Source organism: Tachyglossus aculeatus, chromosome 9, assembly GCF_015852505.1.
Source record: "Tachyglossus aculeatus isolate mTacAcu1 chromosome 9, mTacAcu1.pri, whole genome shotgun sequence".
In the NCBI taxonomy this organism is placed as follows: Eukaryota; Metazoa; Chordata; class Mammalia; order Monotremata; family Tachyglossidae; genus Tachyglossus; species Tachyglossus aculeatus.
The window spans coordinates 45,920,734-45,944,541 of NC_052074.1; the positions used below are offsets into that span (position 1 = coordinate 45,920,734).

The 23,808-nt window shown below is 45.4% G+C and overlaps 1 protein-coding gene and 1 pseudogene across 3 annotated transcripts in view; both read left to right on the plus strand.

Moving 5' to 3' along the window:
* The window catches only part of GPD2 (glycerol-3-phosphate dehydrogenase 2), a 117,807-nt gene that overhangs the window by 26,082 nt on the left and 67,917 nt on the right, over positions 1-23,808 (plus strand). The window contains exons 1-2 of one of the 3 annotated variants that reach the window (XM_038751003.1): positions 4,918-4,940; positions 11,555-11,664. In XM_038751003.1, coding sequence (XP_038606931.1) covers positions 11,563-11,664 — 102 coding nt within the window. In that variant the 5' untranslated portion in view covers positions 4,918-4,940; positions 11,555-11,562. Of the gene's footprint in view, positions 1-4,917; positions 4,941-9,059; positions 9,111-11,554; positions 11,665-23,808 lie in introns of those variants that run through there. The other 2 variants (XM_038751002.1, XM_038751001.1) reach the window with 2 other exon arrangements.
* On the plus strand, positions 11,819-21,956 carry LOC119932138 (annotated as a pseudogene).

A 23,808-nucleotide genomic window follows, 5' to 3' on the forward strand; every position in this document is an offset into this window, starting at 1 on the left:
CATGTAAGCTACTGCTCTACTAGGACTTTTAAAATTCTTTATGTTCTTCAAAGTTGGGGGGGAGGAAATTGACTGACTGACTGATATCTTACCCTTAATAAAACAAAGCCTGTAGGTTGTCAAATCTGATAACCAAATTTCAAAAGTGAAACAGTATAAAAATTTTTTATAAAGAGATAAATGTATATATATATTTCACATTTACTTGATTCTCCTCAATTTAAAACATTTTCATTTGATATTTCCCCTGATCTTTTTCTCCTTGTCTCTATTTCCAAGTCGAAGGCCCTGGGCAAAGACCCTATAATCTGATTGATTATAATGGCCCTGAGAATAACATGTCACTTCACTAACTCATGGCAAATTCCCCATAAGATGTAGACAGTTTTACGTTGCGTATGGATGTCAACTTCACATAACATCGTTGAAGTCACATCAAGCTCAAGACAGTGAGGTCCCTTGATTTTTATCAACAAAAAGGAGTTATCCTTTCCTTCCATCCCCTTCCTTGCTTCTGCTATTTAGAGGACAATCTTAGGCAGTTTGAGGCTGGATTTCTCTCAGGTGCTGGCAGCTCAGCTGTTCCGTCAGCTGGATGGTTTGCTTTACTGTGTCACTACTGCACTAACACCCCCAAAGTGAGGCAGAATGTGACGTCTTGGTCAGGGGTTGTGAGAGGCTTTACCATGGAGTAGACTCGGAGAAGTTGGATGGAGCTCAACAGGTTGGGAGTTCAGATTTGTTGAGGATACTAGGATATTCCCAACCAGGCAGTGTGAGATTCCTCCTGGCCTTGTGGGAGATGTACTGCAGTACCAAGCTGTTTTCTCTACCCACCTTTATAAACAGAAGTAGTTATACATTTTTTGAGCATTTATTGAGGGCTGGGCCGTGAGATTTTCTACTGTAGTGATGCTAGAGCTTGTGGGGTTTTAAACATGGTTTTCTCAGAGAGGGAGAGAGGCAGTCTACTCTCCCGAGTGCTTAGTACAGAGCTTTGCATACAGTAAGCACTCAATAAGTATGATTGAATGAACGAGTCCTGCCACCAGAGGAAATGAGGTCAGCTTAATAGTAAAAATAATGGGAGTAACAATAGTGGTACTTTTAAAAACACTTACTATGTGCCAAGCACTATACTAAACACTGGTGTAGATTCAAGATAATCAGGTTGGACAGAGTCCTGATCCCACATGGGGTTCATAGTTTATGTGTGAAGAAATTGAGGCACACAGAAATTATGTGACTTGCCCAAAGTCAAAGCTCTGGGGTTAGATCCCAGGCTTGGGCTCTTTCCACTAGGCTATGCTGCTACACCCTTAGCTTATCTAACTGCAATCACTCTGTTCTGTAGGGCTATCAGGGTATCCTCTGCCCTTCCCCAAAGGAGCTCTCTGTTTTTTCTGAACACCCGGCCCTCACCTTCCCAGGATTTCCCTGAGATGGCCACCTGCCCAGTCCTCACCGAGCTTTGTCTGGCATCTAGATCAAGCTTTCATTTGACCATCCAGAGTCTGGGAATGTTGGCTTTATTGGCAGCAGCTGAGTTCTAACTCCATATGGGTGCCAGCTAGTGACTTCTGCTTTCTGGCCCTGACCCCCATCCTTAATTTCAGTCCAGATAATGGGGGGTGGCGGCTGGGGGGGGGTCCCCCTTTGCCGTATCTTCTCACTCCTGGACATGTACCACCAGATGGCTCAGCTGTCATTCATTCATTGTCATATTAATGGAATGCTTACTAGGTGTAGAGCACTGTACTGAGCGCTTCGGAGAGTACAATACAATAAAACAGACGCATTCCGCGCCCACAGTGAGCTTACAGTCTAGCGGGGGGTGAAGCTGTCCTGCTTCATACCGTGGTGGAATTGAACAGAGCCAAAGACCTGAGGTCAAGACTGAGCCCTGGCTCAGCTGACCCCACTGGGATTCTGGGACTTTAGCATTGAGATCATTCAGTCAGTAGTATCAGTATAAGGAGACTGTAGACAGTAGACTCTAAGCTCGTAGTAGACAGTAGACTCTCCCAAGTGCTTAGTACAGTACTCTGCACACAGAGCTCAAGTATGATTGAATGAATGAATTTATTGAATTCTAGCAGCGTGGCTCAGTGGAAAGAGCATGGGCTTTGGAGTCAGAGGTCATGGGTTCAAATCCAGGCTCTGCCAATTGTCAGCTGTGTGACTTTGGGCAAGTCACTTAACTTCTCTGTGCCTCAGATACCTCATCTGTAGGGATTGACTGTGAGACAACCTGATCACCTTGTAACCTCCCCAGCACTTTGCACATAGGAAGTGTTCTTCTCTTATCTCTCCGGCTGTTGATTCTCGGTCTACTTTGCGGGATCCTCCTCCCTGTCCCATTCCCTTACTGTAGGGGTTCCTCAGGGGTCAGTTCTTGGTCCCCTTCTGTTCTGTATCTACACTCACTCCCTTGGTGAACTCATTCTCTCCCACGGCTTCAACTATCATCTCTACGCTGATGACACCCAAATCTACTTCTCTGCCCCTGCTCTCTCTCCCTCCCTCCCTTCAGGCTCATGTCTCCTCCTGCCTTCAAGACATCTCCATCTGGATGTCTGCCCATCATCTAAAACTCACTATGTCCAAGACTGAACTCCTTATCTTCCCTCCCAAACCCTGCCCTCTCCCTGACTTTCCCATCACTGTAGACGGCACTACCATCCTTCCCGTCTCACAAGCCCGCAACCTTGGGGTCGTCCTCGACTCCACTCTCTTGTTCACCCCTCACATCCAATCCATCACCAAAACCTGCCGGTCTCACCTCCGCAACATCGCCAAGATCCGCCCTTTCCTCTCCATCCAAACCACTACCCTGCTGATTGAATCTCTCATCCTATCCCGACTAGATTACTACATCAGCCTCCTCTCTGATCTCCCATCCTCCTGTCTGTCCCCTCTTTAGTCTATACTTCACTCTGCTGCCCGGATTGTCTTTGTGCAGAAATGCTCTGGGCATGTTACTCCCCTCCTCAAAAATCTCCAGTGGCTACCAATCAACCTACGCATCTGGCAAAAACTCCTCACTCTTGGCTTCAAGGCTCTCCATCACCTCACCCCTTCCTACCTCACCTCCCTTCTTTCCTTCTCCACCCTCCGATCCTCTGCCACTAACCTCCTTACTGTGCCTCGTTCTCTCCTGTCCCGCCGTTGACCCCGGCCCACGTCCTCCCCCTGGCCTGGAATGTCCTCCCTCTGCACATCTGCCAAGCTAGCTCTCTTCCTCCCTTCAAAGCCCTGAGAGCTCACCTCTTCCAGGAGGCCTTCCCAGACTGAGTCCCCTCCTTCCTTTTCCCCTCCTCCCCCTCCCCATCCCCAATGCCCTACCTCCTTCCCACAGCACCTGTATATATGTTTGTACAGATTTATTACTCTATTTTACTTGTACATATTTACTATTCTATTTATTTTATTTTGTTAATATGTTTTGTTTTGTTGTCTGTCTCCCCCTTCTAGACTTTGAGCCCATTATTGGGTAGGGACCTTCTGTATATGTTGCCAACTTGTACTTCCCAAGTGCTTAGTACAGTGCTCTGCACACAGTAAGCGCTCAATAAATACGATTGTGTGAATGAATGAATGAATAAATGCCATTATTATTATTTGGGCTGAGCACCATATTGATTGCTTGGGATAGCGGTAGACATTATCCTTGCCCTCAAAGTTGTCATAACCTCACAAAAGGAAAGAGAGACACTAAAATAAGGGCAGGAGGAGGTAATAGAGTGTAAATATATGCACATTCAGTGCATGTGGGAGTGCGAGTTCTTAAGTGCTGAAGTAGCAGTTAGGGATGGAGTAATGTGGTGAGAGGAGAGATTCATCAGGGAAGGCCTCCAGGAGGAGATATAATTTCAGAAGGGCCTAAAGGATGGGTGAGGCAGTGGTCTGCTGGATAGGAAGAATGAGTTCCAGGCAGAAGGGAGGGTGTGAGCAAGAACAAATTAAAAGGTTGGTCTGTGAGTGGTGTTTATTGAGCCCTTACTCTGTACCTCATCTGGAAAATGGGGATTGAGACTGTGAGCCCCCGTGGGACAACCTGATCACCTTATAACCTTTCCAGCGCTTAGAACAGTGCTTTGCACATAGTAAGCGCATAGTAAATGCCATCATTATTGTTATTAGTACAGAGCACAGTACTGAGCATTTGGGGAGTGCAACAGAATTAGTAGACATGACCCCTCGGGAATTTCACTAGCTAGCAGGGGAGGGCCTAACAATCTCTTCTTAGAGCAGAGGAGGTATAATAGAAACTAAATATTTGTACCTAAGTGCTGCAGCAGGGTGGGTGGAGGTGAGAGTACCCTAGTGCTTAAGTGTCCAATTATTGATTGGGTGGACATCCTCACCGATTCTTCTGAATCTTTCTCTTTCCCGTTGCCTTTCACCGATTCTGCTGTTCCCTGGAATACTGAGGTCTTATGAGGAGACTTCTCTGTCTTCCTTCTCCAGTTGTATTTTTAGCATACTCTTTGAGAGTTCATTCACAGAAAGCACCCTCTGCCCTGTCCTCATGATAAAAGGTGGAATGTGGGGAAATCTTTGCTCTCTCTTGTTTCCCAGGAGACTTTACCTATCACTTCATTTCAGTGCCAATCCGAGTGGACGGCTCCGAACATTCTGACTCTAGCCAACCTTGACTAAAGGGGGCACACACAACTGGCTTACTTCAAATGAAGAACTATATTGGGTACAAAGGGGAATTTTTTTTTTTTCCATTTATGGGCCTTAACCACTTCCTAGTGGTAGATAATTCATTCTGACGTCTTATTGATGTTGGCTGTGTTCTCTCTTCCCAGCTTGATTTAGACTTGAAAATCTTCCCAGAACAGGAACATACAAGCCCGAGATTTGGGGTGTGTGTGTGTGTGTGTGTGTGTGTGTGTGAATTTCCTGACGGGATAACATTACACCTGGGCAAGGTGCGTGAAACTACATCTCTCCTTTGCTAGAAAACGTGACTTCTCAGCTTGAGTACAGGTTATTAGTTTGGTTATTGATAAATTTTACAGCAGTACTGTGTACTGTCTCTTTAGGTTTTCACTTATATCCGCCACCATATGTTTTATGCACCCAAGTGGAAGATGGAATTCTGGTGTTTGGAATCATGAAATATTTGTGGTAGTGATATTCCCTCTACTTTTACAATTTTAGGTCCTGAGACCTTAGGGAAGGGTTGAGATAGTTAATGCCTATTTTACTCTGTTTTGAAGGGAAAAAGGGACATTTTCTTCTCTGAATTGAGATTGGATTTGGCTTCTGTAGGCGTGTATCCTAGGAAGCTGCGTTGGTTGTTGAAAATCACTTGGGAATAGAGGGAAATGACCAGACTGATGAATTGTGCTGGCCTGTCCTAAAGACTCAGAGAGGACAGTCTCTGAAGAGTTTTTTGAAAGGATCTACACCTAGGGGAGTTTTTTTTTTCCTGTTGTTTTCCTCATTGGGGAATTTGAGACATCCAGTAGCTACATTTTCTGCATTGACACAGAGCTGTTATTGATTTTAATTTCTGCAAGTTGTACAGGAATGTGGAGTGGGATAAAAACTGGATTCACCAGTGAAACTCAATTCAGAAATCCAACATAATTAGGTTGAATGAAAAACAGTTCCTCAAGCATCACTGAAAATGGAAAATAGCCCCAATACTTAATTTTCTATTAGAATTTGAAAATAAGTGATTATTGATTTAGATACTCCTCTCTCAATCCTTTACCATCTTAGAGCCCTATCACTGTAGTTAATAGTGGAAGATGAACAGTTGCCAAAAAGACAAAATGAATTGTTTTCAAGTTGGAGATCTTTTTTAAGAGCAGTGTATATGGTTTGTGGCATAATGATTTGCATCTTAGTGCTATGTAATATCACAGTTTTTTAACCTTCAACTACTGAATTGATGAAGTATTAACTTGATGTGAGCTGGACATTTGTCAACAGTAACATATGTGCTGATGATCCTGTTGAGTGTAAAATCCATTTTAGTGGTTACCGCCTGCAGGATTTCCGTGACTTCTAATGGCTCTCCATAGGCCAATTTTGGACAAGCACTTAGCTCTTTACCTCCACTGACTCCAGTCTGTAATCCGATCACGGCAGAAGATAAAACGGTGAATTCCCAACACCGTGTTCCTACGGGGAAGGTGGACCCCGCTAATGAGTGCGTTGAATGGCAACCCGCGCGCTAGAGGAGGCAGACGATGACCTTGGAAAAGGAGCGCTTTGCCCTGGAACGAAGAAGCGAGGTTAGAGCAAGACTGCGGCCCAGCCCAGCGATTCCGCCTCTTTCCGACAATCAGGGTGGGATACTTACGTGCTCAGTCACCTCTGTCCCTTCCTTTGTCCCCGGGGTGGAGTCCAGGACATTACACAGTTTGTTGATAAGCCTTATTAGCCAGAAGTCCCACACCCCGAGCGCGAAAGCACGTGTACTCTTCTCCCATAAGCCATTCATTCGTCGTGTGGGTGGATTGTGTGGCTTTTACCCTATTTGCTTCCTCCTCTCCTTCTCCCCACCCCAGTCTGACAGCTTGCCGTGACTCAATCGATATAAAAGCGAGCGGGCAGATATCTGTGCACAGCTGCTGGGGCTGAGGGGGTGCACGTGGGAAGTAGACAGGCAGAATATGACTTTTGACCTTTGGACCTGGACGGGCATCAGGTTCGCAGTGTGATGGGCTTCTACGGTCATGAGTTTTGAATCTCTGAAGTGCAGGTGTTCCTAGGAAATTCTTAGGTGTGACTCTGACCCTCTATAACAGGTGCCATTGAAGCCTTGCCATAGGGGGATTGTGGGTAGCCAAGATCGTATGGCCTGATAGATTATTGCCATGAAAAGTGATCTTTGATCTGCCACAGCTTCCTATTGCCTACCGGTCATGCGGAAAGGAATGACGGAAGCTCGTCCTGTGAAGATGTGGGGAGGAGGAGGCCAGAGCCCCACCCAGAATTAATTTCTTAGGTACCTCAACCGGACCGGGAAGCTAGAGAAACAGGGAGAATTTCCAGTGAGCCAGAAGCAGAGAGGTCGAGAAACCCAGAGCCTCAGCTGAGGAGACAGCCCGTCCCCAAAGGGAGCCGGGGACGGATCAGTAACAGAGAGGTGCGTTTTTGTTCTTGGGACTTGGTTCTCTTGGGACTTAGCGGGTTTCATTTTCTGAGGGCCATTTCAGTCTTGGAGAACCTTTGGAGAAGGTGGCTGGGTATGCACCTCTTTAAATGAAGAAAGAACAGTGTGGGGTGGGTGGATGTTGGGAAGTTGTCACCAAAGAACTGGCAGGGTCTGTGTACACTCAGCTCTTCAAGGGTGGGATCGTGTCTTATTACTAATAATAATTATAATAATATGGTATTTGTTAAGCGCTTACTATGTGCCAAGCACTGCTCTAAGTGCTGGGATAGATACACGTTAATCAGATTGGACACAGCCCCTGTCCCGGGGCTCACAGTCTTAAATCCCCAATTTACAGAAGAGGTAACTGAGGCCCAGAGAAGTGAAGTGACTTGCCCAAGGCCACACAGCAGACATGTGACGGAGCCAGGATTGGAACCCAGGTCCTTCTGACTCTCAGGCCCGGGCTCTTATGGCGTTACAGTGCTGTCTGTAAATTCAGTCAGAGATTATGATGTTGAAGATGGTGGTAGAACTGCATTTGGCTGGCTGGTCTAGGGCTAAGGACTGGTTTGGAGCTGTTACGGCCACTTGAAAAGTTCAAACAGGAATGAGAGGGAGCTTGACAGTTTACAATGATCTGAACCTGAAAGTGAGACTAACCCCCAGGGTGTTAAGTTTAGAATAGGCAGAAATCTCACTAGATTTGTATTAATTGTCTGAAATAGCTTCCCAGGAGGCCCACCGTTACAAACTGTTGGTCGAGGTCCCTGGGAACACGGTAAAACGGGGCAGAATACAGGTCGTAAGAATTGTGGGGTTGGAGTGGTACCCGCCCTGACCCCTTGCATATGATGCTGATTTAGAGGAGCTGATTGTTTAGACTCTTCTTAGTGGGGTTGGTAAAACAGCTGTATCAGCCTATTAGTGGAGTTACTCTTTGCTCCATGGTTTTCCAGGAATGTAGACTAGGATTACGTGATTGTTCCCTGTGGGCACACGTTTGATGTTGGTTTCAGTTTATCCCTCTCCATCAACCCAAGAACTGATCCTGGATTTAGTAAGTGTAATCTTATATCTTGGAGTTAGCTTTTAATAGTGACAGTAGGTGACTGGAGTGATGGGTTTTTTTAAGATTCCAATTTACCCCCTCTGATATCCAGGTCAAGACTGGATAATGTTTTGTTGGATTTCTCTGATGGCCTGAAGGTGTAAATCTCTTCATTCAGTGATTGTGTGCTTTCTTGTATTTTTGTGAACATTGAAGCTTGCTGTTTAAGTGGTTTCTAAGACACACCATCCACTCCAAAATATCCCTGTATCTCCCCCAAATGGTGGTGCTGCTTGGGGGAACTAGGCTTCAAGCTTGATTCTGGTGACCTAACTTTAACGTACCAAGAGATGGCATTTGCTGGCACTTCCATGTCCAATTGAAAACTCTGATGCAGTAAAGCAAAAAAAGACTCGCGCTGTTAACTTTCATAGCACAGTAAATCGTCAATCAAAACTGCTTTTATAATAGTTTTAGGTTTTCAAAAACAGTTGGATTATTTCTAAAAGGATTTAAGGAATGTAAACAAAAAAAAATCACATTGAATTCAGTGATTGTGATGTACAGGTAGCAGATGGGTGTTTTCTGTGTGTTTTCTGGTTTTTCAGGAAGTGAAAACTCGTAAAACAATCCCATTGTTGTCCCAACTCTGATCCTGAAAAACATGGTTGACCAGATTAAATAAGGCAGAGTAGAGGACACAGAGAGTCCCAAATTTTGTAAGAATAAATGTACATGGAAGGGCATTCTAACTATATTGATGATTTTTAATGAATAGATTGGGAGGTGTGTGCAGTCCTTTGTGATGTCTGCAGTGACAATAGCAACAAGGCACAGAGGATTCTATTTAAGCAAGTCAGTGAATCATAAAATGCACTTCTAGGAGTAACCAGGCTTGGATCTGTGAGGCAAGCCCCTGAACGGACAATTTACTAGGTAAATAACAGATGACATTCCTTATGACAACTAGGTTTAAAGTGTGTGGCCACTGTAAGCTTGTTGTGGACAGGGAATGTGTCCGTTTATTGTTGTACTGTGCTCTCCGCATGCAAATTCGTGAAGCGTTCCGTATTTTTTCCCTTCAAATCCCTACTGAGAGCTCACCTCCTCCAGGAGGCCTTCCCAGACTGAGCCCCCTTCTTCCTCTCCCCCTCCTCGCCCTCCCCATCCCCCCCGCCTTACCTCCTTCCCCTCCCCACAGCACCTGTATATAAGTTTGTACATATTAATTACTCTATTTTACTTGTACATATTTATTCTATTTTATTTTGTTAATATGTTTTGTTTTGTTGTCTGTCTCCCCCTTTTAGACTGTGAGCCCACTGTTGGGTAGGGACCGTCTCTATATGTTGCCAACTTGTACTTCCCAAGTGCTTAGTACAGTGCTCTGCACACAGTAAGCGCTCAATAAATATGATTGAATGAATGAATGGTTTGCACACAGTAAGTACTCAATAAATATGATTGAATGAATAAGCCCTTGGTGAAGGTGATCCCAGTGATATGGGATTGGATTGGGAATTTCCTGTGACAACAGGTAGAAGGCCTTGATGACTAAGTAAGAAGCTCGTCCCCTAGATTGTAAATTTATTATGGACATGGAGCGTATCTGCTAATTCTGTTGTAGTCTCACAAGCGCTTAGTACAGTGCTCTTCATAGTAAGCATACAGTAAATGTGATTGGTATTTATTGAGCGCCTACTGTATGCAGAGAACTGTACTTTGCACCCACCAGCCCTAAGGGCTGGTTAGATCGAAGGCCTCTGCATGTTGGGCTGTGGAGAGATGGGCTCTGTGGACAACACTTCCAGAAGTAGAGCTAGCCATGGTGATAGAAATGTAAAGTATTGGCATGAAATACCGTCCCTGAGAGAATCTTAAATCCTCCACCACTTTAGATGGAGTGAGTTATGAGATGGATGAAATCTTTATTGCCAAATGCGAAAAGAATCCAATTTTAAGGGAATACTCTGCTTATAAATTTAAACACACAAGTTAGATCGTACAAAAGTTAAGTTTTCCCTAGCATCGTTATTGATTTAACTACACTGTTCCTGTGTAATACCTTGAAATATGAGTGATCTAATAAAGATCCCTTTAATAGGTAGTAGGGCCTGTGTTATGAGTGAGGAGTATAGCCAAATGAAACACCGCAGCCCTTTGAAAGGGGGCTGCATGTTTAGTGCTTTGTCACAAACTGTTGTGCAGAAATACATCCATTTACCTAAGATCATTCTGGTGTTCAAAATATACTCTTCACTTGAAGAACACCAAAGCAGGAAAGCAGGACGGTGGCCTCTAGGAGATGAGGATGTACCAATTGTCACTGGGCATAATAAAATCATCCTTATGGGGATTGTGGTGGGCTGGGAGGTACCATCTGCTGCGAAACTGGTCAGGTAACATCTGCCTGCAGGCCTTTCCGTTTTTTACTCACCAGTTTCTTTGTGACTGTTCCGTGCTTTAAAAAAGAAAATACTATTGGAAGACGGGTTTCTAGTTTTGATTTTGCTTATTTACGAATGTGGGTTTTCTGAAGATTTTCAAGAAGACTTTGTAAACTTAAAAAGGTGATTTGTCAGCAACTCAGAAGTAAATGGGATTGTCTTTTAAAACCTCATTTGGCAGCCTCAGTAAAATACGGGACAGTTTTCAGACTGATCTAATGAGGAAAATGATATGCTGAATTTCTTTCTCACATGAAGGATTTGGGTGAGGGGCAGTGGAAAGGGATAGTTCTCTGATCTTTACATCCCTTATACATAATCAATAGGCTGCAGGTTGAAGCCCTCTCCCGGCTAGTCTAAGATGTTAAATTTGGGAAGACCAGTGAATGTTTTCTCAGTCTGTAGATTGTTCCTTTAGAACTTGCTATTTCTACTCAACTTCCTGAAAGTGGAAAACAAAAGTGCTGGCTGTCTCTCAGCACCTGATCTAAAAAAAGGGAAGAGCTTGAAGGTGAGAATCAGAATCCCTGCTTAAGAAATAATTCAAACTCCAGGGCACTTACGGGCTCATGGCCCATCTGAGAAAGTGTCACAGCCCAGCCCTGTTTGGGGGAGAGCAATTGTTGGACAGATTGTGTATGAGGAAAGGAGGAAGATTTTGACACGTGGGACACATTTTTTAAATGTCATTTTTCACTGTCCTCAGCGTCTCCAAATTCCCACAAGTTTTTTTTTCATTATGAAAGTTAGCTTTGTCCTGTCCAGATATTTGCATTCCGATTTACATCTAAGCGTCTTGTCCCCTGTGGCGTTTCTTCCTAGGCTCTTTCCTTGTAACTGAGTTTGACTGTCCGCCCAGTCACTTCTTACAGCTTGGATGGCCATGTCACAATTGCAGTTAACACTTCTATTTTTTTTTTTTCTCTTTAACAGAATAAGCAATGGCGTTCCAGAAGGCAGTGAGAGGGACGGTTCTCGTAGGAGGTGGTGCTCTGGCAACGGTGTTAGGCCTCTCTCAGTTCACTAGTTATAAAAAGAAGCAAGTAAGTAATTATTCAGCTCCTGATTAAAGTAGGAAACTTAAATCTGTTGGAGAACTGTATATGGGGAGTGTGTAAGTTAATGGGTTTGTTTAGAAATTATTGTCGAGGGCTTCTCAGTTTGATTTGGAAGGCACTAATTTAGAGTACTGCATTAATGATGCTTCAGAACTGTATGTGTCTGAATGGTTTAAAAAAATGACATGAAATTCTCCCACAAAAAGCATTTTGCTGTTTAGATTTTGTTTTGGCTCTCTTCCTTTAAAAGACCTCTTCATTTACAAGTGCCAGGCATTTTTCTTTTTGACTCGCCTAGTTCTGCAAGCTCACTGGATGTTGTCCATGTTCCTGACACAAGTTTTTGTTTAAAGGGTGGTGATGGGAGGGGAGAGAGAGGAACATAAAAAGCCCAATCTTGAATCCTGGTTTTTCCTTTTTAAAGGTGTGATTATACGCGCCTGGATTGGTTTGCAGTCGCAACTGATTTTGGGTTTAGGTATTGGAGGTGCGGGGGTTGGAAAGTCTAAATAGCGGAGCAGGTGCTCTAAGTCAGCTTTTACTACTCTGGACTCCACCTCTCAAACTCTCATGACTCCTTAAGGAGCCTCCGAGGGCAACCTCTCTTGGAGATAGGACTAGATTGTAAGCTTCTTGAGGGCAGGGGTTGCGCCTACAACTCTACTGTATTGCACTCTCCCTAGTGCTTAGTGCCATGCTGTGTACATCGTCACTGCTCAATAAATTCTGTTGATTGGTAGGACTGGTACCTCCCATTGGCAAAGTGGCATCACTGGCACGGAAGAGGTCTCCGCTTTGTAGGTCAGTGCCGCCTCCAGTAATCTTTACATCTGCTGGAACCTACTTGATTATTGTCAGTATTTACTGGACACCTGCTTGGGGCAGAGCTCTAGAAGATGTGGCCCATTCCCGGTACAGGGTAGACTTAGATTTGAAGGGAATTAGCAAATGACAGGGACGGTTCCTCAGTAAGCACTGATCCTGTTGGTTTTTTAATCTCAGGAACAGTCTGTTTCCTCTTCACTGCCTACCCCTCGGATTGTGTGTCATTTCCATTTCCCCACCACCATGATACTTATGTTTTCCCACAAGGGGCAATCGTAGTAGTTCAGGTCATGAGCGATTTTTGTTGTTGAGCTAATCAAGTTGTGAGGCCAACCCTTGACTCTGACATTACCTCCTGTGCCCTCCTACTCTTGTTTCCACCTGCTGCCCCACACCTGTTTGCAGTTGTGTGTTTTCAGGTTACAAAGTGATGAAATCATGCTCTGCTGCTCTGAATCCGTAGTCCTAAATAGCAGCAAGGCCTGACACTAAGAAATCTGTTGAGGCAAGAAGAACTCTATTAGTGGCTCGTAGCTCACTGCTCCAAATCTGATCCTGGATTTCTTTGCAGGGCAAACCACCAGCATGGGTGCAAGCTGAACTTGCCTTTTATTGAGGAGGTTTTGGTTTGGGGCTTTTTTGTAATCCCAGATTAAAAACCGATCACAAGAGGAACCTTCCCTGGCATGCTGTTTGCAAATATTTATCATCTGCCTTGCTGTTCAGTAACCGCTTTCAAGATTTCTTTTAAAATGCTCCCTCACTTCCCTAGCCATTTCAAAAATGTAGTCCTCCTGGGGACTAGGATATTAGGTTACTTCTGCCATCCTTCCCAGTGATATCAGAAGTGATACTTGAAAATGCCAATACCAAAGGTCACAATATCTAGTATCATGAGTTGGTGCTAAATTTGTACACAGTCTGCATCTCCTAATGGTTGTGTGTTCTACTTTCTTCTAAATTTGCCATGTAAACACCCAGCCTCTGAAAGATATCACATCGGTTTGCCATTTTTTTTGAGGGGTGATCGGAAGAAATCAGGTCTGCTCATTGGGCCGACTCTGAGGACATTAGTTCACGTGGATATGGTCCCAAACTAAATAGTCTCAATCAATTGCATTTATTGACCACTTACTGTGTGCAGAACACTGTATTAAGCACTTGGGAGAGTACAGTGTAACAGTATAACAGACACATTCCCTGTTCACAGTGAACGTACAGGCTGGAGGGGGAGAAAGTAATATAAATAAATTATGGCTATGTACCTAAGTGCTGTGGAGTTGGGAAGGGGGATGAATAATGGGACCAGGTCAGGGCGACACAGAAGGGAGTGGAAGAAAAGGAAAAGAGAGTTTAGTCAGAAAGGCCTCATGGAGGAGAAATGCCTTCAATAAGGCTTTGATAATGGGAGAGAAATTGTCCATTGGATATGAAGAGGGAGCGCGTTCCAGGCCAGAGGCAGGATGTGGATAAGAGGTTGGTGGCAAGATAGAAGAGATCGAGGTCCCATTAGTAGGTTGGCATTAGAGGAGCGAAGTGTGCGGGCTGGGTTGTAATAGAGTAGTGAGGTGAGGTAGGAGGGGGCAAGGTGATTGAGTGCTTTAAACCCGATGATAAGGAGTTTCTGTTTGATGCGGATATGGATGGATAACCTCAGGAGGTTCTTGGGGAGTGAAGACGTTTGTAGAAAAATGATCTGGGCAGCAGAGTGAAGTATGGACTGGAGTGGGGAGAGACAAGAGGCAGGGAGGTCAACAAGAAGGCCGACACAGTAAACAAGGTGGATAGGATAGGAGCTTGGACTAATGTGGTAGCAGTTTGGATGGAGAGGAAAGGGCTGATTTTAGCGATGTTGTGAAGGTTGAACTGACTGGATTTGGTGATAGATTGAATATAATAATGATGGTATTAAGTGCTTACTATGTGCCCAAGCACTGTTCTGAGTGCTGGGATGTGGGTTGAATGAGGGAGAGGAGTCGAGGATAACGCCAAGGTTACGAGCTTGAGACGGGAAGGATGGCGGGGCTGTCTACAGTGATGGGAAAGCCAGGGGAAGGGCAGGGTTTAGGTGGGAAGATAAGGAGTTGGTTTTTGACACATTAGGTGATAGCAGGACATCCAAATAGGAGGCAGGATTAAATGCAAGGCTGAAAAAAGGGAGAGAGATGAGGGCTGGAGATGTAGATTTGGGAATCATCTGCAGAGAGGTGGTAATTGAAGCCGTGTGAGTGAATGAGTTCCCCCAGGGAATAGGTAAGTGGGTGCATAGGACGGCTGTTAGATGGCCCTTTCCCATCCACTTTTAGGCTTGCCCTTCTGGACCCTTGGTAAAAAGGGAAACAGCACTCTCTTTGGGAATGCTCAGTCCCAGAGTTTCAACCGCTCCCTGTTCAAGCCTTTTCTCCTGGGCTTAAACGAGAAATAGAACTGAGTTCAGGGTCTCTGTTCTCATCTTCCTTTTTGGTAGAGGTGCTAAAGGTCAAAGGAAAATATAGAAATGTGGAGGAACAGGACAGCCAGGCCGTATCTAATCGAGAACTGGTTTGTTTGGTGATCTGTTCTAATCCCAGAAAAATTGGGGTGATTCTTCTGTTGTCCCTGGGTGTTGGTGAACTTGCGGGGAGAGGAGAGCATGGATGTCCTTGGTGTGTTCGAGAATTTAAAGTTAATGTTCAAGGAACCATTGCCCCAGTGAAAGACCCTGAGCAGCAATTTAAGATTTGCTAAAAGTCATGGCAAGCCATAACCTTTCACCTTCTTCTCCAGAAAATTAGCCACTAGCCAGTGTCAGCGAGGCACAGTTTTTAAGGTATCAGCAGTTCCCCTTCTCTGCCTGTGAAGTGTAAGCTCTCTGTGGGCAGGGAATGTGTCTGTTTATTGTCCTATTGTGCCCTCCCAAGCTCTTAGTGCGGTGTACAGTAAGCACTCAATAAATATAATTGAATGAATGAATGGAAAGGCACCTCACTCTTAAAATGATGTGGGCTTCACCATTCAGTGATTGGCATTTGTGCAAAGCATTGTACTAATAACTTGATAGAGTACAATACAATTGGTAGACATACAGTCCCTGCCCTCAAGGAGCTTACAGTCCAACAGACTTTGGTTAGCCTGTTCCTTTAGCTAGTATTTTTTTTTTCCTTTTCTAGTTTAGGAAATCAGAAGATTTAAACTATTTGACCATGAAACTCACTCCTTAGTTAAAAATTAGCCATTTTCTCATTGAAGGCAAACCAAGGCCACAGGTTTGACTTCTGTATAAACCTCTTTAGACTGTAATGCAGCTTCCATTATCCTAAGCAGTGTTTGAGGTGGAGTTACCAGTTTCTCTTAAGTTCATGAATTAACCTGATTATATTTGCTCTTCATGGGTAAATCCCCCTCTTGTTTCAAAAACTCTCTCCTAGGCCTATTTGTAAACAATTTCTTGTTTCGTGGCTAGGTGTTCCTTAGATGGACCCTTGCCCCCCCTCCAGGAAGCTGTGTTTGGGGGAGCATGGTGAGGTTACATATGGAATCCCCAAATTGATCGAGAAGCATCGTGGCATAGTGATTACTGGCATGGGACTGAGAGTCGGAAGGTCATGGGTTTTAATCCTGGCTCCACCACTTATCTGCTGTGACCTTGGAAAAATCATTTTACTTCTCTGTGTCTCAGTTACCTCATTTGTAAAATGGGGATTGAATCTGTGAGCTCCACATTGGACAGGGACTGTGTCCAACCTATTTTGCTTGTATTTACCCCAGCACTTAGTACAGTGCCTTGCACATAGTACATGCTTAATAAATGCCATAAATTATTTTTTTCTTGGCTTCAGTTTCTCATCTGAGTGACAGTGAGATAAGCCCCCTCCTTCTCATGGCTTCAGTACTAGTTAGATTGTATCCATGGAATTGATCTTTTATTTGCTTCCCATGTTGAAAGGCACATTTGTGGTTTTCCTGAATAATCAGCCTTCAAATTTATGAATCTTGTTAAATGCTCTGGGATTAGGGCTCTTATTGCAGACCAAAGAGGACTCTCTAGATTTGAGTCAAGATCTGTTAAAACTTTACCCCTCTTGATTTTCTTTTAATGGTATTTTTTAAGTGATTACTATGTGCCAGGCACTGGATTAAGTGCTGGAGTAGATGTAAGCTTGTCAGATTGGATGTAGTCCCTATCCCACATATGGCTCACATTCGTCCCCATTTTTCAGAGAGGAGGTAACTAAGACAAAGAGTAGTTAAGTGCCTTGCCCAAGGTCATACAGCAGGCAAGAGGTAGAGGGAACAGAATCCACGTCCTTTAACATCCAGGCTCATGGTCATTGTTTTTTTAATGGCATTTATTAAGCGCTTACTATGTGCAAGGCACTGTTCTAAGTGCTGGGGGGATACAAGGTGATCAGGTTGTCCCACGTGGGGCTCACAGTCTTCATCCCCATTTTACAGATGAGGGAACTGAGGCCCAGAGAAGTTAAGTGACTTGCCCAAAGTCACACAGCTGACAAGTGGCAGAGCCAGGATTCGAACCTAAGACCTCTGGCTCCAAAGTCCGTGCTCTTTCCACTGAGCCACGCTGCTTTTCATTAAACTAGGCCTTGCTGCCTCTCACAAGGCCACGCTGCTCCTTAATCATTCGTGGTAGATTTAGGTCCCTCTGCCAAGAAAGTTTTTATCCAAGTGGTGAAATTGTGCTGTGAGAACAAGTCACTTGTCATTGTAATTTTTCCACATTGTATGTAGTACTTCGTGGTACAAAACATTTTGTCATGGTAGTAAGTCACCACAGTGGCTTTGTGAATAAGAGTGTTAATGCTATTGCTTACTGAGAGCACCCCTCATACAAAGCCCTGAACTGAGCATTTGGGAAAGTGCACAACTGCTAGAGGCACAAATCAGAGAATCAGTGAATTGCCTGGGATGACACAGTCAGTGGCTGTTCTATAATCAATATTTATCGTCAACTAGTTTCTTGTGCATTGGGCTGAGTCATGCTCTCAGTTTGATTTAAGAGTTTGACTTTTAGTTTCTTCCTTGTACATGGTTAAAGATTATTCATTTTCAAATGTAATCTTAAAAATGTACGGGCAAGATGAATCTTTATATAAACGTTTGGGGGATTCTTGAAACATTGAAAAATATATACACACATACACCACCTTGCTAATTTACACTAATGATAGGGAGACTCCCTGCAGATAGCAGGCTATTGCAAATTAATGAGTAAGAAAACAGACACGCTAAGAAGCAGCAGCTCTGCATCCCGAATTGTACTCTGTTCAGCTATTTTGACTGTGGCTTAAAGTATTTATGATACTATTTCTTCGTGTGTTAGTGAATGGGTGCTGATAAATTCTGGGAAAATAATTAAGCGTTAGTATAAAAATGCTGCCTCTGTAGCCCTTTTCCACAAAGCTTGGGTAACTTTTGTTTTTTCCTATTTTATGAGTTAGCTCAGGGAGTGTGAATCTTGATTGCTGCCACATTGCAAATAGAAAACTTTATTGATATATTTTTTCTTTAAGTAAAATGCTGTTGGAGTGTGTAAGAGTTTTGTCAAAATGGTTTGCTTCTGACTTCAATGGTCATACCTAACTTGCAGAAGAAAATCCACATATTTACTCCAAGTCTGTATGGTGACTATTCAGTGTTTGTAGAATAACACCAGAAGTCGTCTCCGGAACCCAGATGTCAACACATCTGCTCGATGAACAAAGAACACTTTATATTTTTCCAGTCCTACCTACCCTGTCCTTTTACTCTTCAACTCCACTGTGGGGGATCCACTAGACTGTAAGCTCTTCGAAGGCGGGGAGTGTGTCTGCCGCTCTGCTGCACTCTCTCAAACTCTTAGTACTGTGCCCCACACAAAATACATGCACAGTAAATTCCATTGATCGATTGTATTTCTCCCCTTCTTCATCATCAATCATCAATCGTATTTATTGAGCGCTTACTGTGTACTAAGCGCTTGGGAAGTACAAATTGGCAACATATAGAGACAGTCCCTACCCAACAGTGGGCTCACAGTCTAAAAGGGGGAGAGTTGGTAAGAGTTACTTCTTGACTGTAAACTCCTTGAAGGCAGGGATTAAGTCTACCAAATCTATTGCTCTCTCCCAAACCTTCAGTACAGTGCCCTGCAGAACAGTATATGTTCAGTAAATACCTTTCCACTGGTCCCCGTAGCAAACAAGGAAATAGAGTGGGAAACATTTAGGTCGAAATGCTAGCGTTCTGTCTGTGGCTTGTTGGCAGCCCAGTTTGCTTTTAGATGTTGGCTTCAGAAGGCAACTCCAAATGGCGACACCCTGTTCCGTAACACTGCGCGTGAGATGGAGATGTCTTCCTCCCGACCCCGAGGGGATCACCGTGAGCCGGCCCCCGGCTTAGTGCTCTGCTGCTCATCCAAATAGTCCAGTTCTGGCGTCTCCAGGACCCACACATACCAACTCTGCCTTGCTAGAGGCGCATTAGAGACTGAAACTGCCCCATGAGTGTCTGGAGGCGAGGACGGATCCATCGATCGATCAGTTGTGTTTATTGAACAATTACTTTGTGCACCGAACTGTATTAAGCGTTTTGGGAGAGCGCAATACGGCAGCGTTGGTAAACACAATCCCTGGTCGCAAAGAGTTCAGAGTCTAGAAGGAGAGACAGACATAATACAAATAAATGCATTACGGATAGGTACGTATGTGCTGTAGGGCTGAGGAAGGGGTGAATAAAGAGTGACTCCCAGGCATGTGCTCTGTCTGCTAGGCAACACTACTTTCTGTCCATCTGGGTAAAGAAGAAGTTAGGTTCGTGGTGTGGTAGAGTATAACAGCCTTTGGACCAAAGTGTTCCTGAGTGGGCCCTCAGTACACCAGTTCGAACAAATCATTTTGGGGAACTATTTTGGCAGGCCACCAGGTTAGCCTTTAAGCCCCAACTTCCCACAGCCACATGTCCTGACTTCCTCCTGCCCAAACCCTTATTTGCCACGGTTTAGACTCTTTCTCCAGCTAGGAAACTCTCCTCCTGCCTCAAATTGCAACGGGGGCATTTGTGTTAACGTCGCTTTCCTTCTGCCAGGGGAGTTGAAGCTCTGCTTAGGTTCACGTGAAGCCCCGAGGAGGTGCACGAGACCTTTTCCTTAAAGCCAGAAGACAGTGTTGGTTGTCACGTCCAGTACGATTCCCTCAATTAGGTTTTTGAGGCTAGGCCTGTTCGCTTTCCCCCAGCTTCCAGAAATATACAAGGATGGTTAGCAACCCTTCCATGATGATAGATGGACCCTGCAGCGGTTTTACTTTAATCTAACTCCTCCATTGATTTAATCACATAATACAGAAGAGAATGAAAGTGGTTGCTGCTGTACAAAGTGATTTGCATGAAACCTGCACTGCACTCCAATTAATATTGTACATGATTACAGGACAACCTGGTTGTTAATTGCCTCTGGTCTTTAAATATGCACTTCTTTCAGAAATAGACACTAATTATTAGATCTTGTTTTCTGTTTCACCCGAAGTTGCAAATGTCTCGGATTCCGTTTTTTAATTTGCAAGTCTAATAGGGCATGAATATAGGGAGAAGCTGATCTTCTCATTTTGAACCCCATTTAAAAGGATCACTAGCACACATGCTCTAGAAGAAAAGGGATGTAGGATTTTTTTATTTAAAAAAATAAATTTTTTTTGCATCTTCTCAGATGGTCACTTTGGGGAGATTGCAAACCACACTGTTTGGGCAATACTGGAGCATTCAGGGTGATAAGTTGTCACAACACTCTCCAAAATGTATTCTGAATGTAGAAAAGGATCATTTTCCCCACTTGGCTTTCTCACTTGGAATTAAAATCCTGAGAGATCAGTACCAATTTATCGGCTCTGAAAAAGTCCTCAAAGTTGAGGGCATATTGCTGCCTGGGACTTGACGTTTAGGAAGGCCTTGTTGCCAATTATCTCCTTAGCCCTTTGGCCCCATTTGGTAGGGAGAGGCAGGATGGATTCTGACTGGTTCAAAAATCCAAACATGTGCCCTTGTGTTTCTGACGGCTGCTAACACTCTTGCTACGTTAATATAGAAGGGAGAGTTACATAATCCTTTGGTTTAGTTTTATCTCAGCAGGAGATTAAGTCAGTACAAAGAGGAATATGTAAATCTGACTCACCATCCCTGTTTAGTGCTGCCAGTACTAGTATTGATGTAGAACCTTCCTGCTCATTGTGCAGCTGGAACTGTGGAGTTACTGGTTAAAGGCGCCTGGCCCCATTACAGGTTGATCTGGCTGTGCAGGCACATCTTCAAGGGGATCGGTGAGCTAGATCCCACAATCTCAGTGTCTCTAGGTCCCAGACGAGGCTTGAGCTCCTAATCACGGATTTTCTCTCCGGGCCTGGTGTAGTCATTTCAGCCAAATTTCTACAAACTGGAGAAGCACAGCTTTGTGTACAAAAAAAAAAAGGATCCGTAAGCTGAAATGGGCTCAGAACTGAGGTCCTGGGAAGTGGGCTGAAGTGCTGGCCACGGTGCAGGGGGCGGGGCTGCTGCCCGCTGGGCAACGAGTGGCCAAGGGGGCATTGGGCGGGAAGGACTCCACCGTCCTGGTGCACGTCCTCCAGAGCCTGAACACCCAGCATGGGCTGGGGCTGGACCTGCTGCTCCCGGCAGTGGACGAGGGCACTGTCGGCTACTGTGACGCCGCTCTGGCCACCGTGACCCACCAGAGCGCCTGCTGGGGTCTCCCCCGACCGTCGTCTCGTACCGCCAGCTGTACGGCTGGACCCTGGACGCCATCGCCCGCCAGACTGGATGCCGCTCCAACTGCACATTCTGTGGAGTCCTGCAGAGGCAGGCCCTGGAGCATGGGGCCCGGCAGCTGGGGGCTGACCGCGTCGTCACAGGCCACAACGCAGACGATGTGGCTGAGACCGTGCTGATGAACTTCCTGCGGGGGGACGCCGGGTGGCTGGCCCGCGGCAGGGGCCTAGGGTCGGCCGGCGATGGGGGAGCCCTCCCCCGCTGCCGTCCCCTGCAGTTCGCCTTTCAGAAAGAGATCGTGCTCTATGCCTATTTCCAGGGCCTGGACTATTTCTCTACCAAGTGTGTCTACGCACTGGACGCCTTCTGTGGCCGCGCCTGTGCTCTGCTCAAGGACCTGGAGGCCGCCCGGCCCAACGCCGTCCTGGACCTGGTCCACTCGCCCGAGTGCCTCACCCTGCGCCCCGGCACTTGCCCGCCCCCACCCACCGCCTGCACCTGCTGCGGGAGCCTCGCCAGCCGCCTTTTGTGCCAAGTCTGCTAGCTCCTCGACGGGCTCAACCGTGGGTTTCCCCGCTTGAGCATGGGCGGGGAAGCCCGGCTTGGAGACAGGGTCCGGCCAAGGGATGGGCAGACCCCAGGGGAGGGGCAGGAGTCGGGAAAGCCCCCTGGGAAGGGTGGAGGGGGGTACTCTGCGCCCGGCCACTGTGGCCTTTTAGAGGGGAGGAGAATAGACTTGGGCAGGAAGAGAACCACCCCGGGGCGAGCGCCTAACCCTTCATCCCTGCCTCACTTCAGGCGATTGAGTCCCCACCACGGTGGGGCCGGCAGGCTTTGGGGGAATCCACTTTACGTGGATGAAGATGGTTGGTGACCCTGTTCGATCCGGACCTCTCCAGGACCTCTGTCACCCGAGCCCCAGGAGCTCACCGTCTAATGGGAAGGCCCCCAGCAGGCGGGAGCGAAGCCGCTTCCCACAAGTATCGCCGGAGGAGGTTAGGGCCCTCCCGGGCTTAAGGTGGGGAAGTCGGGAGGTCCACCACGGGGGTCCCTAGGTGGACTCATTCGCTAAATCTCACACCACGGGGGAAGCTCAAGGGTGCAGGACAGCAGCCAACAGAAGGAGACCAGCCTGAGCGAGCCCAGGGCCATTGCTGTGGACCCCATCCGGGGGTGAGATCAATCAGTGAATCAGTTGTACTTTTCGAGGGCTAATTTTGTGCAGAGCACTGTTCTGATTCTGTTTGTTCTGACGACTTTGACACCTGTCTATATGTTTTGTTTTGTTGTCTGTCTCCCCCTTCTAGACTGTGAGCCCGTTGTTGGGTAGGGACTGTCTCTGTATGTTGCCAACTTGTACTTCCCAAGCGGTTAGTACAGTGCTCTGCACACAGCAAGTGCTCAGTAAATATGAATGAATGAAGTGGAATAGGCTGATGGTTGAGATAATTTTATAACTTTGGGTGTCCCTTGACTCTCTTCAGCCCTAAAAGAGGAATGATTTTTGACCTATACACAAATTGAGAAACCACAATTTGTCCCCCAGATGCCATCCATCTATGTGTATTGGGCGGAAGGGTGGATTGCATTTCACAGACTGGTTTCTTCAGCAGACTATGTTGTGACACAGTAGTATTATCATTAAGTATAAGGAAGATCTTTTTGCTGCACCATTGGCAGTCTCATCAGAGAGACTTGTTGGTCACGCTCGCTCTAATAATAATTTGTGGTATTTGTTAAGCTCTTATGTGTCAACACTGTTCTAAAAGCACTGGGGAGGAAGGAATACAGGCAAATCAAGTTAGACACAGTCCCTGTTCCACTTGGGACTTAGTCTTAATCTCTGTTTTGCAGATGAGATAACTGAGTGAGGCACAGAGAAGTGAAGTGACTTGGCCAAGGTCACACAGTAGACAAGTGGTGGAGCTGGGATTAGAACCCATGGCCTTCTGACTGCCAGGCCTGTGCTGTATCCACTAGGCCAGCAGCTTGACGGTAAAGGCAGCATTTTTGGTATCCAAGTACATTAATTACTCTTGGTCCTTCAGTTTAATTTCTTACCAAACAAGCGAATCGAGAACTTGTGCAGGGAAAAGTAGCATCAACTCTCAAAATACCTGAAAGTAGTAATTGGAAGATCATAGTGGTTGAAAGTAATAATTGGGAAACTCTCATCCCCTCCTCAGCTACTCACAGATTTAACTGATGTGAAGAGGAAAAGAAGAATCGTTTAAAAGGAGAGAAGAGGCCAGGCAGAGAGACACGAGAGCACATGTGAAGTCTTTGTGGCTTGGCATCTTAATGAACTGACTGACTAATTATGATACCTGTCTTCAACCTGGTGCATATAAAGTCATTAGGAAAAATGCACCAGAGGGGTGCTGCCACATGAAATTAGGAATTTTAGTTGTATTTTTCAAAGTATGAAACTAAGACAACTGTAAAGTAACATTGAAAATGAATTTCTCTGATACCATCAGGCCTCTTGAAAGAACTTTATAGAGTAATTATGACTGGGGTTTTTATCATTTGAGCAATCATATGGCCATTGTTAACCAGTCTAGAGGGTTT